Source organism: Mauremys mutica, chromosome 7, assembly GCF_020497125.1.
Source record: "Mauremys mutica isolate MM-2020 ecotype Southern chromosome 7, ASM2049712v1, whole genome shotgun sequence".
In the NCBI taxonomy this organism is placed as follows: Eukaryota; Metazoa; Chordata; order Testudines; family Geoemydidae; genus Mauremys; species Mauremys mutica.
Window position 1 is genome coordinate 32,312,666 of NC_059078.1, and position 13,374 is coordinate 32,326,039.

Below are 13,374 nucleotides of genomic sequence, written 5' to 3' on the forward strand. Positions count from 1 at the left end.
AGTTCTTCCAGACTCAGTTCTCTTGGGGTGGGGTGGGGTGGGGTGTTCATCTCATTTTAATATGTTGCAAGTGTCTGTGTATGTGTGTGGCAGGGGGACAAGGTAAGAGAGACTTTTTAAAATCAGTTTAAAATTCCAAATATAATCCAGATGAAGGTAAGAAATTTAGCATCCAAAGTGGAAAATCAACACATAAAAGCCCATATTACTCAAAGGGTTAAATCTTGTTTTGCTATTTTTTTGGTTCATCCAGGTGTATATAAATATAGATGTATAAATCTCTCAGTTTTTGTTTTAAATAAATTAACTTGTTAAAGTCCCTTTAACTGATTTTTTTTGGTTGTTGGTTGTTTAAACAATCAAGTTACAGACATTAAAAGATACATTTAGATGCTTATCCCAGTTAGAAAAACGTGCTAAGAATTGGTTATTAAAAGACATTTTGAATTTATCGGTTTAAAATACATTACAAGACTGGTTTAGCGTTCGGTTTGTGTTAAAAGCATATTATTAGCTGGTTAAAAGAAGATTTAAAATTACTTTTTTTGTTTTGCTTTTTCCCCAACTGAGTTTAAGCATTAAAGGTACAGAGCTCAGCCCGGAGAGAGAACGGGGTGTGACCCTGTGCTATGAAAACTCAAGTCAGTTACAAAGCTGGTGAAAAAATACCCAGAGTTCGAGGAAGGGATTCTGGCTGTTTGAAGATACAGGGTGAAATGCTGGCTCCATTAAAGTCAACAGCAAAATGCCCTTCACTGTCTCTCTAGCCAAGACAGATGGCGTAGTCTAGTGGGTAGGGCACAAGGGTGGGACCTTGGACTTCTGGGTTCTATTTCTGGCTCTGTTGCTGACTGTGGGCAAGTCTCTGAGCCTCTGATTCCCATTAGCCTACTTAGACTGTAAGTCTTTGGGAGAGGGAGCATGTGTCCTGCAGCGCCCAGCACAATGGGGACCTGATATCAGTCAAGTCCTCCAGGAGCCAGTGAAAAATAATAACGCAATAATATCTGTCATTCCTGACCCCTGCATTGTAGGTTGGAGAACCTCCCTGTATCGCACTCCCACCATTCTGTGGGAGAAATAGCAAACCCTCTCTGTCACCCATACAGCACCTCTCTCTGAGTCAGGCTCCATCTGTTTGCTGATCTGCAGTATTTATTCTTCTGCAACTCACAACTGCCTGGAATCCTGAAGAGTTATGTTTGCTTAAAATAATCTGTATCAATGAATCCCACAGGCTAATCTCACCAACCTCCTCCAGGAGTCGTGAGTCCCACAGGTTAATCTCACTCACCTCCTCCAGGAGTGGAGAGTCCCACAGGCTAACTTCACCAACCTCCTCCAGGAGCAGTGAGTCCCACAGGCTAACCCCACCGACCTCCTCCAGGAGCAGTGAGTCCCATAGGCTAACTCTGCTGACCCCCTGTAGGAATTGTGAGTCTCACAGGCTCATCTCACTCACCTCCTCCAGGAGTGGAGAGTCCCACAGGCTAACCCCAGTCTCCCTTCATCTACAGAAAACTAATAATGTTACATAAATCTGTAACCCAAACCCAAGATACCTAGAGCTGGGGAAAGGATGGGCTGCATCTGTCATAACCAACCGAGCCATATAAAGTTCTCGGTGACCAATGAAATCATGCATCCACCCTCTTTTACCATCCAAATCCCACCACCAATTTTTAACTAAGCTCCCAGGACAAGATGCTTTCTAAAGAGGAGGTGGAGGAGAGGGTTGGGACGGCAGCGGGAGAGCTCTGCACCTTTAAATCTTTTTTATTTATTAACCGCAATTAATTATCGTTAATTACCTTTGTCGAGTAGCCACTCATCTACTACTCGACCCAGCCGATACGGAATTCTCTGCCTAGCAATCGCCAGCCGCTCATTATCACTGTTCCCTTTAAAGAGTTTAGAGAAGAGATTTGCAGACGGTTAAAAGAAAAAAAAATAAATAAAAAGATAAAATCAAATAAGAGAGAGAGAGAGACATATAACACCATCTGGAAGGTCAAAGGTCAGAGGTTAGCATGTTTAGAGAGGTCAAATAGTGGTTAAGCGTTGAATCAAAATTAACTGGCTGGGGGGGTTTGGTTGATAGTTTAGTCGATTTAGGTAGCACAGAGAGCTATTTACACAGTTTAGTAGAGTTTAGATGTTAGGTGCGCGGCTGGATGTTAAACGGATTTATGCAACATTTAGGAGGAGAAAGCTCCGGTGCAGTTTGGGGTTTAAAACTGACTTTTATCAACCTTTAGTCCCTGCCAAATCAGCTCAAATCCCGAAAACAGCGACACATGGCCTGTGGCCACCTCGGAGAAAAGACACGTTTCCTGTGCACCAGTTTCCCTTTCTAGCTTCCTTTGCCAAGCTTCTCTGCGCGATTCCCCCCGCGCCCTCCCCCCGCTGCAAAAAGCACACAAACAAGGTCACATTCACCCCCCCGCCCCCATCCCATTTCACATTTGTCTCTGAAAACCTGGCTGGCAAAATCCAAGAATGTTCCCAAAAGGCCCTAGAAGCTGGGCAGGCCTTCCTGTTTTGTTTCAGTGAAGAAGAGAGGGGGGTCTCTCTCAGGCCTGCATTAGCAGGGAGGGTGTTTGTGCAGCAGCTGCACCCAGTGCAGTTGGGCCCTCGATCCCAAATGCCTGTTAGGTGCTACCAGAGAGGAAGCTCAGTGTTCGTACAGCACTCAGAATAATGGGGCCCCTGACCTCAGCCAAGCCTTTGACTGGAATAGAAATGCTCCTCGTGTCTCGTCCTCTAGGCTTTACAAATGAGCTGGTTAGTGAATTCCCAAGGCGACTGGGCTCTGGAACTGGCATCACACACAAACTACAGGTTAGGAGTAAAGGAAGCCGCTGTGTTACTGCCATAGATGAGGCCAAGGGATAGGAGAGCTCAGCTGTGGGTAACACACCTGCCCTTTGCTGCTGATTGAGATTCCCTGTTGGCTCTGCTGGCAGGAGGAGGTGCCTTTGCAGGAGAGAATCTGTGGTGATGGTCAGGGTCTGTGCAGTGCCTGGAGCCATGGGGGCCTGATCTCAGTCAGGGTCTGTGCAGTGCCTGGTTAAATGGGTGGGTTCTCTGCACTGCCTGGCACAATGGGGCCCTGATCTCAGTCTGGGTCTATGCAGTGCCTGGTGCAACAGGGGCCCCAATCTCAGTCAGGGTCTCTAGGTACTACTGGGATGAAATCAAATAATTGTACAGGTGGGGAAACTGAGGCACAGAGCAATTATGGGGCAGATTTTCTAATGAGCTCAGTGGAAGCCACTGCTCTGTGCCTGATTTGCAGAGACTGCGAGTCTGTTACAGTCCAGCAAGGGAGCCCTGGGTTTTTAGCTCAATCTGTAGAGACTGCAGCTGGTTTGATCTCTGGTCTCGGCACTGAGCAGGCCCCAGAGCTCCAAAGAACTTGGCATGCTGGGAGCTGATCCCTGAGGGAAATCAGGCTATTAATTGCCACAGCAGAAGCAGCTATGAAATCTGGCCCCAGTTGTGCATGACAAGTGAGGGCCTCAGTGATTTGCCCCAGATCACACAGGGAGTCTGTGGTGGAGGCAGGAATGGAACCCAGGAGCCCTGGGCTCTCTGGAAAATCTGGTCTTGTTCGATTTGCTTAAGATCACATAAGGGATCTGTGGTGGAGTGGAACCCAGGTGTTCTGAGTCCCAGCACCATACCTGCAAAGGCACCTTTCCTGGTGCGAGTGACATGGCAGAGATGCTCGGGCTGTTCCTCTGTGTTTGGGGAAGGAGAGGCAGTACTTGCAGAGACATGGAGGTCACAGTGACACCCCCCCGCTGTGCCTGTGCACAGAGGTAACAACCCTTTAGTAATGAGGAAGCTGCTGGGGTGGGGTGGGGTTAGGTTGGGTGGAGCAGCCCTGCTGGGCTCCTGTTGTGCACTGGCTGTACTGGGTGGCATGTGGGAGTGGGGAGGAAGGAACAGGCTGTTAGACCCCCTCTGGAGGATGTGGGGGAGGTACTAAAGTGGAGAGCCTGTAGGAATTGGTGGGAGCCAGGACTCCTGGGTTCTCTCCCCAGCTCTGGGAGAGGGGTGGAGTCTAGTGGTTGGAGAAGCTGGGTTCCTCTCTGCGAGGGGAAGGGATGCAGAAACCCCGCCTGTGAGCTCTCTCCTCTGAGGTCTCCCCACCCTCACCTCTCTATTCAGGATGCCATTTGGCCCCCTAATTAGGAGCAATCGGGAACTTTTTATGCTCTCATTAGCGCCTGTATTAACGAGGCGATTAACATCTTTAATTAAAACCACACCATCCCTGGGAAGTGACCTGGGTCGCTAATCAGCAGCCAGCACTCCAGCAAGCTGGGGGGATTGCCATTGGCAGGGGCGGCTCCAGGCCCCAGCACGCCAAGCGCGTGCTTGGGGCGGCAAGCTGCGGGGGGCGCTCTCGCGGTTGCCGCAAGGGCGGCAGGCAGGCTGTCTTTGGTGGCTTGCCTGCGGAGAGTCCGCTGGTCCCGCGGCTTCGGCGGACCTCCCGCAGGCATGCCTGTGGAGGGTCCGTGGGACCAGCGGACCCTCCGCAGGCAAGCCGCCGAAGGCAGCCTGCCTGCCGTGCTTGGGGCGGCAAAATGCCTAGAGCCGCCCCTGGCCATTGGAGCCACATGCATGTGGGCTTGCTAAATGGGAGAGTGCTGGTGTACATGGGAATTGCAAGTGTGTGCATCACATGTCCTGTCTATATATCAGGTCATGCCTGTGTACATACAAACTACATATGTCTGCATCACTCTCTACATATCAGGACATGCCTGGGGCTGGTGTAATCATGTGGGTGTTGGTGTACATACAAACTATACATATGTGTATTGCATTGCTGTTGAGCTCCAGGTGCTGGGAGTGGGGGGTGCCCGGATTCTTGAACCCAACCCCCAACAGCCTTTATCATTCTCTGGGCTGTTCTCTAGCTAGCAGTTCAGGGTCATTACATCACCCCCCCCCCAGTGCCAGCTTCTGTATGGGCCACGTAGGTCCAGGGGCTCTGAAACCAGCCCCCCCTCCAGCCTTCCCCCACTGCAGGGCACCCAGCTGAGTGGCATGGCACAACACAGCCAGGCAGAAAAGCCGGCTCTGGTATTTTGGTGTCCACTGACATTTCCCCCAAAGAGGCCTTGGGGCTACAGACAGTCCGTGACTGGTGGCTTGGGTGAGCAGTGGGGTGGGGGAGGGAGGGAAGAGAAGGCATTAACAGGAAGAGATATCCAGATGCTACGGTGATGGGTGCCATGTAAGGATAGATGGAGGAGAAGACAGTGTGGATGGGGACGGATGGAGGGGTGTGGATGAGGATGGGTGGAGGAGAAGACAGTGTTGATGGGGACGGATGGAGGGGTGTGGATGGAGATTGGTGGAGGAGAAGACGGTGTGGATAGGGATGGATGGGGATGGATGGAGGGGTACGTGGGGGAGAAGATGATGTGGATGGCAATGGATGGAGGTCTGCTGATGGGGATGAATGGATGGATGGAGAGGGCAAATGGAGATGCATGGCAGGATGGAGGCATGTGTGTGGGGAGAAGATGATGGGGATGGATGGAGGGCAGTGGATGGGGATGCATGGTGCAGATGGGGATAGATGGAGAGATATGTGGGGGAGAAGACGGTGCAGATGGGGATGGATGGAGGGCTGTGGATGGGGATGGATGGAGGGGTACACGGGGAAGAAGATGGTATGGATGGGGACAGAGAGGGCTGCGTATGGAGATGGATGCAGGGATGGCAATGTATGGAGGGCTACGGATAGCGATGAATGGAGGACAGTGGATGGAGATGGATGTGGGGCTGTGGATGGGGATGGACGGAGGGGTACGTGGAAGAGAAGATGGTGCTGATGGGGATGGATGGAGGGGTGCAGATGGGGATGGATGGAGGAGAAGATGATGTGGATGGGAATAGATGGAGGGCAGTGAATGGGGATGGACGGAGGGGTACGTGGGAGAGAAGATGGTGCTGATGGGGATGGATGGAGGAGAAGACAATGTGGATGGGAATGGATGGAGAGTGGTGGATGGGGATGTGGGGAGGTTCTGCAGAAGGGGATGGATGGAGGACTATGGGAGGGAGAAGATGGTGTGGATGGGGATGGATGGAGGGGTGTGGATGGAGATGGATGCAGGGCTGTGGACAGGGATGGATGGAGGTGTACGTGGGGAGAAGGTGGTGTGGATGGATGGAGGGGTGTGGAAGCAGATGGATGGAGGGGAAGATGGTGTGGATGGGGATGGATGGAGGTGTACGTGGGGGAGAAGATGGTGCGGATGGATGGAGGGGTGCGGATGGGGATGGATGGAGGGCAGTGAATGGGGATGGATGGAGGTGTACGTGGGGGAGAGGATGGTGCGGATGGATGGAGGGCAGTGAATGGGGATGGATGGAGGGGTATGTGGGAGAGAAGATGGTGCGGATGGGGATGGATGGAGGGGTGTAGAAGGAGATGGATGGACAAGAAGATGGTGTGGATGGAGATGGATGAAGGGGTGTGGAAAGAGATGGATGGAGGAAAAGATGGTGGGCAGTGAATGGGGATGGATGGAGGGGTACATGGGGGAGAAGAAGGTGCGGATGGGGATGGATGGAGGTGTGCAGATGGGGATGGATGGAGGGCAGTGAATGGGGATGGATGGAGGGGTATGTGGGAGAGAAGATGGAGCGGATGGGGACAGATGGAGGGGTGTGGAAGGAGATGGATGGAGGAGAAGATGGTGTGAATGGGGACGGATGGAGAGGTGTGGATGGGGATGGATGGATGGAGGGGTACGTGGGGGAGAAGATGGTGTGGATGGGGATGGATGGAGAGGTGTGGATGGGGATGGATGGATGGAGGGGTACGTGGGGGAGAAGATGGTGTGGATGGAGATGGATGGAGGGGTGTGGATGGGGATGGATGGATGGAGGGGTACGTGGGGGAGAAGATGGTGTGGATGGGGATGGATGGAGGGCAGTGAATGGGGACGGATGGAGAGGTGTGGATGGGGATGGATGGATGGAGGGGTATGTGGGGGAGAAGATGGTGTGGATGGAGATGGATGGAGGGGTGTGGATGGGGATGGATGGATGGAGGGGTACGTGGGGGAGAAGATGGTGTGGATGGGGATGGATGGAGGGCAGTGAATGGGGACGGATGGAGAGGTGTGGATGGGGATGGATGGATGGAGGGGTACGTGGGGGAGAAGATGGTGTGGATGGAGATGGATGGAGGGGTGTGGAAGGAGATGGACGGAGGAAAAGATGGTGTGGATGGGGATGGCTGGATGGAGGGGTACATGGGGGAGAAGATGGTGTGGACAAGGATGGATGCAGGACTGTGGAGGGGGATCGATGTAAGGACAGCGAAAGAGCACATTGAGAAGGGGGAAGGAGATTGAACAGTTGTGTGGGGTGGAATCTTATGAGAGAGTGTACGGAGTGTGCACAGCGTGTGAGGGGAGTGTGCAAGGTGTCTCTATGTGCGTACATAAGTGTGGAAGACACCAGTGTGCAGGGGGTGTGCCTGAATATGCAAGTTGCCAGTGTGTGCTATCTGGCTGCTCTCCTGGGAGGGGCTTGGCATGAGACTGGCTGGGAAGAGGCAGCCCAGGTGTGGGGTAGGCAGGGAGATCAGGGAAGGGGGCATGATTGTGGCAGGCGGGGCATGTCTCACTGCCGGCCTCCTGCTGGTAGAAATTACTAGTGTGTCAGGGACAATCCAGCATGTGCATGACGTGCTCCTCATGATTACCCACACCACGCCCTGATGATTACCCACAATTCTGCCTGCCAAGCATGGCCCGATGGGTGCTGGGGAGTGGCTAGTCCAGGATGGCATCCCCGCTCCATTCGGCAGAAGGAGCGCATGCTAGTGTGTGGTTGTGGGAGATACCTATGTGCACAAGTGTGTATGATGAGTGTCAGTGTGCGTGAGGCATCTGTCCCAGTGCTGGGGCCTATTCCATGTGCAGTTCTCTGCTGCTGTGTGTTGTGGGGATGGCTCTGGGCACCTGCCTACATGTACACGTGTGTGTGTTTGGAGACCTGTGTACATCTGTCTTTGCATGTCTGTGTTTGTGCATGAACTTGTGTGTATGCTTGGGTGCGTTTGAATGCGTGTGTCTTTGCATACCTGTGTGTGGGTGTGCAGATGTGCATTCACATTTCTGGCTTTGTATGTGTGTGTGTGTGCTCACATGCGTGTGCATGTGAGAGAGAGCATGGTTGTGCATGTACATTCATCTCCAGCCCCGAATGGATTTGTGGGCAGTGGTGGCCAGGACTGGATCTCTGCCTTGTCCCCCTCATGATGATCTGTCCTTGGGAACTAGTGGGGATGCCAGCTGACACAGGGAACAATTGGCAGCTTGGCAGCCCAGGTCCAAGGGGAGCGAATCCCCTGCTCCTTCCCAGGGGCCTGACCCCTGTTAAGCTTGCCTGGCTGCTCTTGAGGTGCCGGTTTGTGTGTGATGCAGCCAGAGATGATGTGGGGTGGCAGGACACAGAAAAGTCACGGGGGTTTCAAATACAAATGTGGCATCATCTCCCCATCCCCCTGACATTCCCAGGGGCTGAGGGAGCTCGGTGGAGGCCGGAACCAACTTGTAACCCCTGATCTTTCCCTGTAACTTCCTCTGACTCTCCAACTCTGCAGCTGGCTGGAGCAGAACCAGAGGGCAGAGCCCAGAGTGTGTGTCTTAGGGCCTATACTGCTAAGGGCTGGGGGGATTCTCCCAGGGCAGGGAAGCAGGGCTCATGTCACTGCCTCCAGGGCCTTGAGAAAGGGAATTTCAGATCTACTGCCTCCCCCGCAATAGGCACCTTATACCTGTTCCCGGTGAGGAACTGCCTCCTGCTCCTCTACAAGCACCTCAGATTTCCCCCCATGCACCTCTGATCCTCTCCCCCACTAGAAACCTCCAACCCACTGGCACCTCAGCCCCCACAACTAGGAACTGCCCCCCCTCCTGGGGCACCTCCCCAGATTCCACCCCTCCCAGCTACAGACTGTCCCCCTGCTAGGAAACTACTCCCCTGGTGTACCTGCCTTCTCCCACCACTATAATGCCCAAGAGTCTCTCTCTAGTTCCAAGGTGGGTGGTGACTTTACCCAGGATCCTTTTCAGGGGGGATGGGCAGAGATCAGGCCTGATTCCGATGGGTGGCGGCGTTACCCAGAATCCTTTGCAGGGCCAGGCAGGGATGAGGGCTGGTTGCGACCTCCACCGCTGATGGGGCACACAGGCCGGGCGTTGGGGTGGGGTGGGTGGCAGGGCCGGCGCCCAGGCTTACCTGCTGGGTAGCGCTCGTTGACGGGCCAGTTGTCCACCTGTAGCGTGGCATTGCCCCCGCTTCGGGTGAAGCGCACCACGTGGTACTTGCCGTCGTTAACCATGGCATTGGTCTCCTCGATGGTGATGTCATCCGTGCCCACGTTGAAGATGACCCCGATTGTGCCTTGGTCCTGGAGTGGGAGGAGAGACATCAGAGAAGGGAGTGAGGGTGGGAGCTGAGAGCCAGGACCCCTGGGTTCTATCCTCAGTTCTGGGAAAGGCCTGGGGGCTAGAGTGGGGGGGAAGGGAGTCAGGATTCCTGGGTTCTATCCAAGCTCCAGGAGCAGGGGTGATATCTAGTGCTTTGAGCAGGCAGGCATTACCCTCTCTCCCCCGCCCCCTGCAATGATTCTCCCTCCCACGTGGCAGTCCGTATCATTTCTCAGGCATGGCTTTTCAGGGCCAGAAGACCGCCCACCCAGGGCTGAGAAGAGCTGCATCTGGGGTGAGGCACCAGGGGTGTTCAAACGTCACACAGCGATTCGGCAGAGTCTGAGGCAGGAAGTAAGGGAGAATCTCCTGGCTGATTGTGGGGAGGTCAAACGGAATCACAAGAGTGGGAATTTGGCCAGAGACCAGAATTAAGGTCCCCTGGCCTGGGGGCAGCACCCAGGTACCTTCCCTGAGCACAAGTTTGAAAGAGCCTGGCTTGGTATTTCATTGGAAAGATGGAACACCACCATGACAGCGCCCCCTATTAAAGTGCATCTCACTCCCAGCAGCACAGCGCCATTCCAGCTCCCCAGCACCTCTCCAGCTCCCCACCCCACAGTGCCCCTCTAATCCCCCACCTCACTCCCAGCAGCACAGTGCCCTTCCAGCTCCCCAGCACCTCTCCAGCTCCCCGCCCCACAGTGCCCCTCTAATCTCCCACCTCACTCCCTGCAGCACAGCACCCCTCCAGAAAAGGTCCAGAAAAGGGCAACAAAAATGATTAGGGGTATGGAACAGCTGCCATATCCAGAGAGAGATTAATAAGACTGGGAGTTTTCAGCTCAGAAAAGAGACGACTAAGGGGGGGGATATAATTGAGATCTCTAAAATCATGACGGGTGTGCAGAAAGTGAATAGGGAAATGTTATTTACTCCTTCTCATAACACAAGAACTAGGGGCCACCAAATGAAATTAAGCAGCATGTTTAAAACAAACCAAAGGAAGTATATCTTCACACAATGCACAGTCAGTCTGTGGAACTCTTTGCCAGAGGATGTTGTGAAGGCCAAGCCTATAACAGGGTTCGAAAAAGAACTAGATGAATTCCTGGAGGCTGGGTCCATCAATGGCGATTAGCCAGGATGGGCAGGGATGGTGTCCCAAATCTCTGTTTGCCAGAAGCGGGGACCGAGAGACAGGGGATGGATCATTTGATGGATTACCTGTTCTGTTCATTCCCTCGGCAGACAGGACACGGGGCTAAATGGTCCTTTGGTCTGACGCAGTATGGCCATTCTTATGTTCCAGTGCCCCTCAAGCCCCCACTCTCTGCAGCACAGCACCTGTTAATGACCTCCAGCAGCTCCATATAGCACAGTGCCCCCTATTGAGCCCTCTCTCACTCCTCCCAGCACAGTGCCCCCTACAGCCCCACTCCCTGCAGCACAGCCTCCATTACTGAGGCTCTGCCCTTCTCCCTGCAGCACCATGCCCCCTACTGAATTCCTGGCCCACTCCTGGCAGCACAACACTCCCTAGCGCAGCACTGGGGTTAGCAATGATTGTGTGGGGAGAGCACCACCTCCCTGCACCACAGTGCCCTGTAGTGTGAGTCTGAGGGGACAGCACCCCTGGCTGAGCCCACACCATCCCCCCCACACCATGGCTGCTTCCTTCAAGGTCTCCCCTCCAAGCCCTGAGTGGGTCTGTCTCTGCTTAGCAAGGCAGCCCAGAGATCGCTGCATGAGGACAGCCTTGGGGAAGCGTCTGCTGTGACTCCAAGTCTTGCTGGGAGGAATGTGATTTGTTAGCCAGCTGCTTGGGAGATCCATTCCCAGCAGCCTGTGCCAGACACAATCACCCCGGTGGCTCAGACCTGGGGCCAGAGTCCTCGCTCCCTTATGCCAGGCTAAAGCAAGAGGAGAAAGTCCTCCCGAAGACGGGCATAGAACCTGACATTCAGCCCTTCCGCTCTAGCCACTAGACCCCCATCCCCTCCTAGAGCTGGGGATAGAACCCAGGAGTCCTGTTTTTCTCCCAAGCCCTGTCTCTTTAATCCCCTCTCTGGCTAATTCACTTGGGCTGCAGAGTAATCAAAGCCCCTTTAATCCAGTTCCGGGAGCCATCGATTGAAATTTCAGCCCTAAGCTCGTTTGCGTCGTCAATACGCTAACGATGAGGGCCCGTCTGCGGCAGAGTGGGAATGGATCCAGCCCCGGAGCCAGGCACGGCACTGCGCATGGGCTGGAAGCCACTGGCTTCCCCACAGCACCCCAGCCTTAGGGTATGGGGTGGGGGGGTCGGCTCTCCCACTCTGGTCATGTGCATGCGTATGTTTCTCTGTGCTAGCATCTGTTGGTGTTTGTCCAGGAGTGTGCGTCTGATCATCTCTCGGGGTGTGTGCTTGTCTGTGCCTGTCTGTGACTGTGTGCTTTTCTATCTCTGCGTGCAGGCGTGTCTGGGACGGTGTGTGTTTCTGTTATCTCTGGGTGTGTGTCTGGGACTGTGTGTATATATTTCAGTTATCTCTGTGTGCGTACATTGTGTGTTTTCAATAGTCAGTCAGTCACAGCCAGCTCTTCCCTCTGGACTGGACCTGCCATGGGGTAATAAAGATCTTAAAATAAATGATCGAGATCCCCGTGCACATAAGGTCCCAGATTCAAACGGGATGGGATGCTGGGCACCGCCCTTGACACCAGCTGGGGCACACAGCCAGCATGCCAGGCAGGGACTGCTCACTGGCCCAGAGCACCAGGAGCTGGGTGGGAAAGGCTCAGTCTGAATGAATCCCTGACTAGCCACTGCAAAATGTGCATCTCCTCCAGTAAGCCCCAGCCCCAAGACATTCTATCCCAGCTCTGGGAATGGAGTGATGCTTAGTCACTAGAGCAGGGGGGCTGGGAGTCAGGACTCCTGGGTTCTATGCCCAGCTCTGCCACTAACTTCCTGCAGGAGTTTAGCATGGACCCATCCTACCATGTTGGATTCCCAGATGGTTTTAACCCATCTGGTGTGTGATTCTTTCTTGGCCCATGTGGTTCTGAAATTTGGATCCCTCCATCCTGGGGGGGGGGGAGGAACAGCTCAGCGGTTTGAGCATTGGCCTGCTAAACCCAGGGTTGTGAGTTCAATCCTTGAGAGGGCCACTTAGGGATCTGGGGCAAAAATTGGTCCTGCTAGTGAAGGCAGGGGGCTGGACTTGATGACCTTTCAAGGTCCCTTTCAGTTCTAGGAGATTGGTATTATTACCTGTCACACCCTGGAAGCAATGCTGGCAGAGACGCCTGCCTCCCAGCCCTGGGCCCCCTCAGAAAGCTGAGAGCCACCAAATACATATGTGCAGCCTCTGCTACCCTTGCAGTTGGGGGGCTGGTGCAGCGCTCAAGGGTTACAGTGCTAACCAGGGCTTAACAGCACATGGCAGGATGGGCTGCTGCGACCCAGCTATTATGGTGCCTCATGCTGCTTATTAGAGCTGTGGATGTAATTACTGCATTACACGGGGGTTATTACAGCACGAGGGGGTGGAAGTAATGCCCTGCCTGCTGTTCGGTTTCCACAAGCAGCGTGGGACAGGGCAGTGCACCTGGGGGACAACTGCTGGACATGTATAGAGACTGCTAGCAGGATCAGAAGCATTGGCATGGCTGCACCTGTGGGGGTGGGGCTTGCAATGCTGCACTGCCAAGACAATGCATGCAATATGCAACAGCAGGCTGTTATATGCAATGTGAACCCCCAGAACGATGCATGGAATATTGCACCACCAATGCAGTGCATGTGATATGCAGTGACAGGGAGATACATGTACTAGGGACAGACTGAGAGATGCATGGAATAATGCACAGTTGGGACAATGCATGAAATATGCAATTACAGGGTGTTATGCACAAC

The 13,374-nt window shown here is 53.7% G+C and overlaps 1 protein-coding gene across 3 annotated transcripts in view; it reads right to left on the reverse strand.

The window, feature by feature from the left end:
• NRXN2 (neurexin 2) overlaps window positions 1-13,374 on the reverse strand; it is a 369,827-nt gene that overhangs the window by 54,747 nt on the left and 301,706 nt on the right. For 2 of the 3 annotated variants that reach the window (XM_045024465.1, XM_045024466.1), the window contains 2 exons: window positions 9,283-9,454; window positions 1,812-1,901 (listed from right to left, as the gene is read on the reverse strand). In XM_045024465.1, coding sequence (XP_044880400.1) covers window positions 1,812-1,901; window positions 9,283-9,454 — 262 coding nt within the window. The remainder of the gene's footprint in view (window positions 1-1,811; window positions 1,902-9,282; window positions 9,455-13,374) is intronic. The other variant, XM_045024467.1, reaches the window with a different exon arrangement.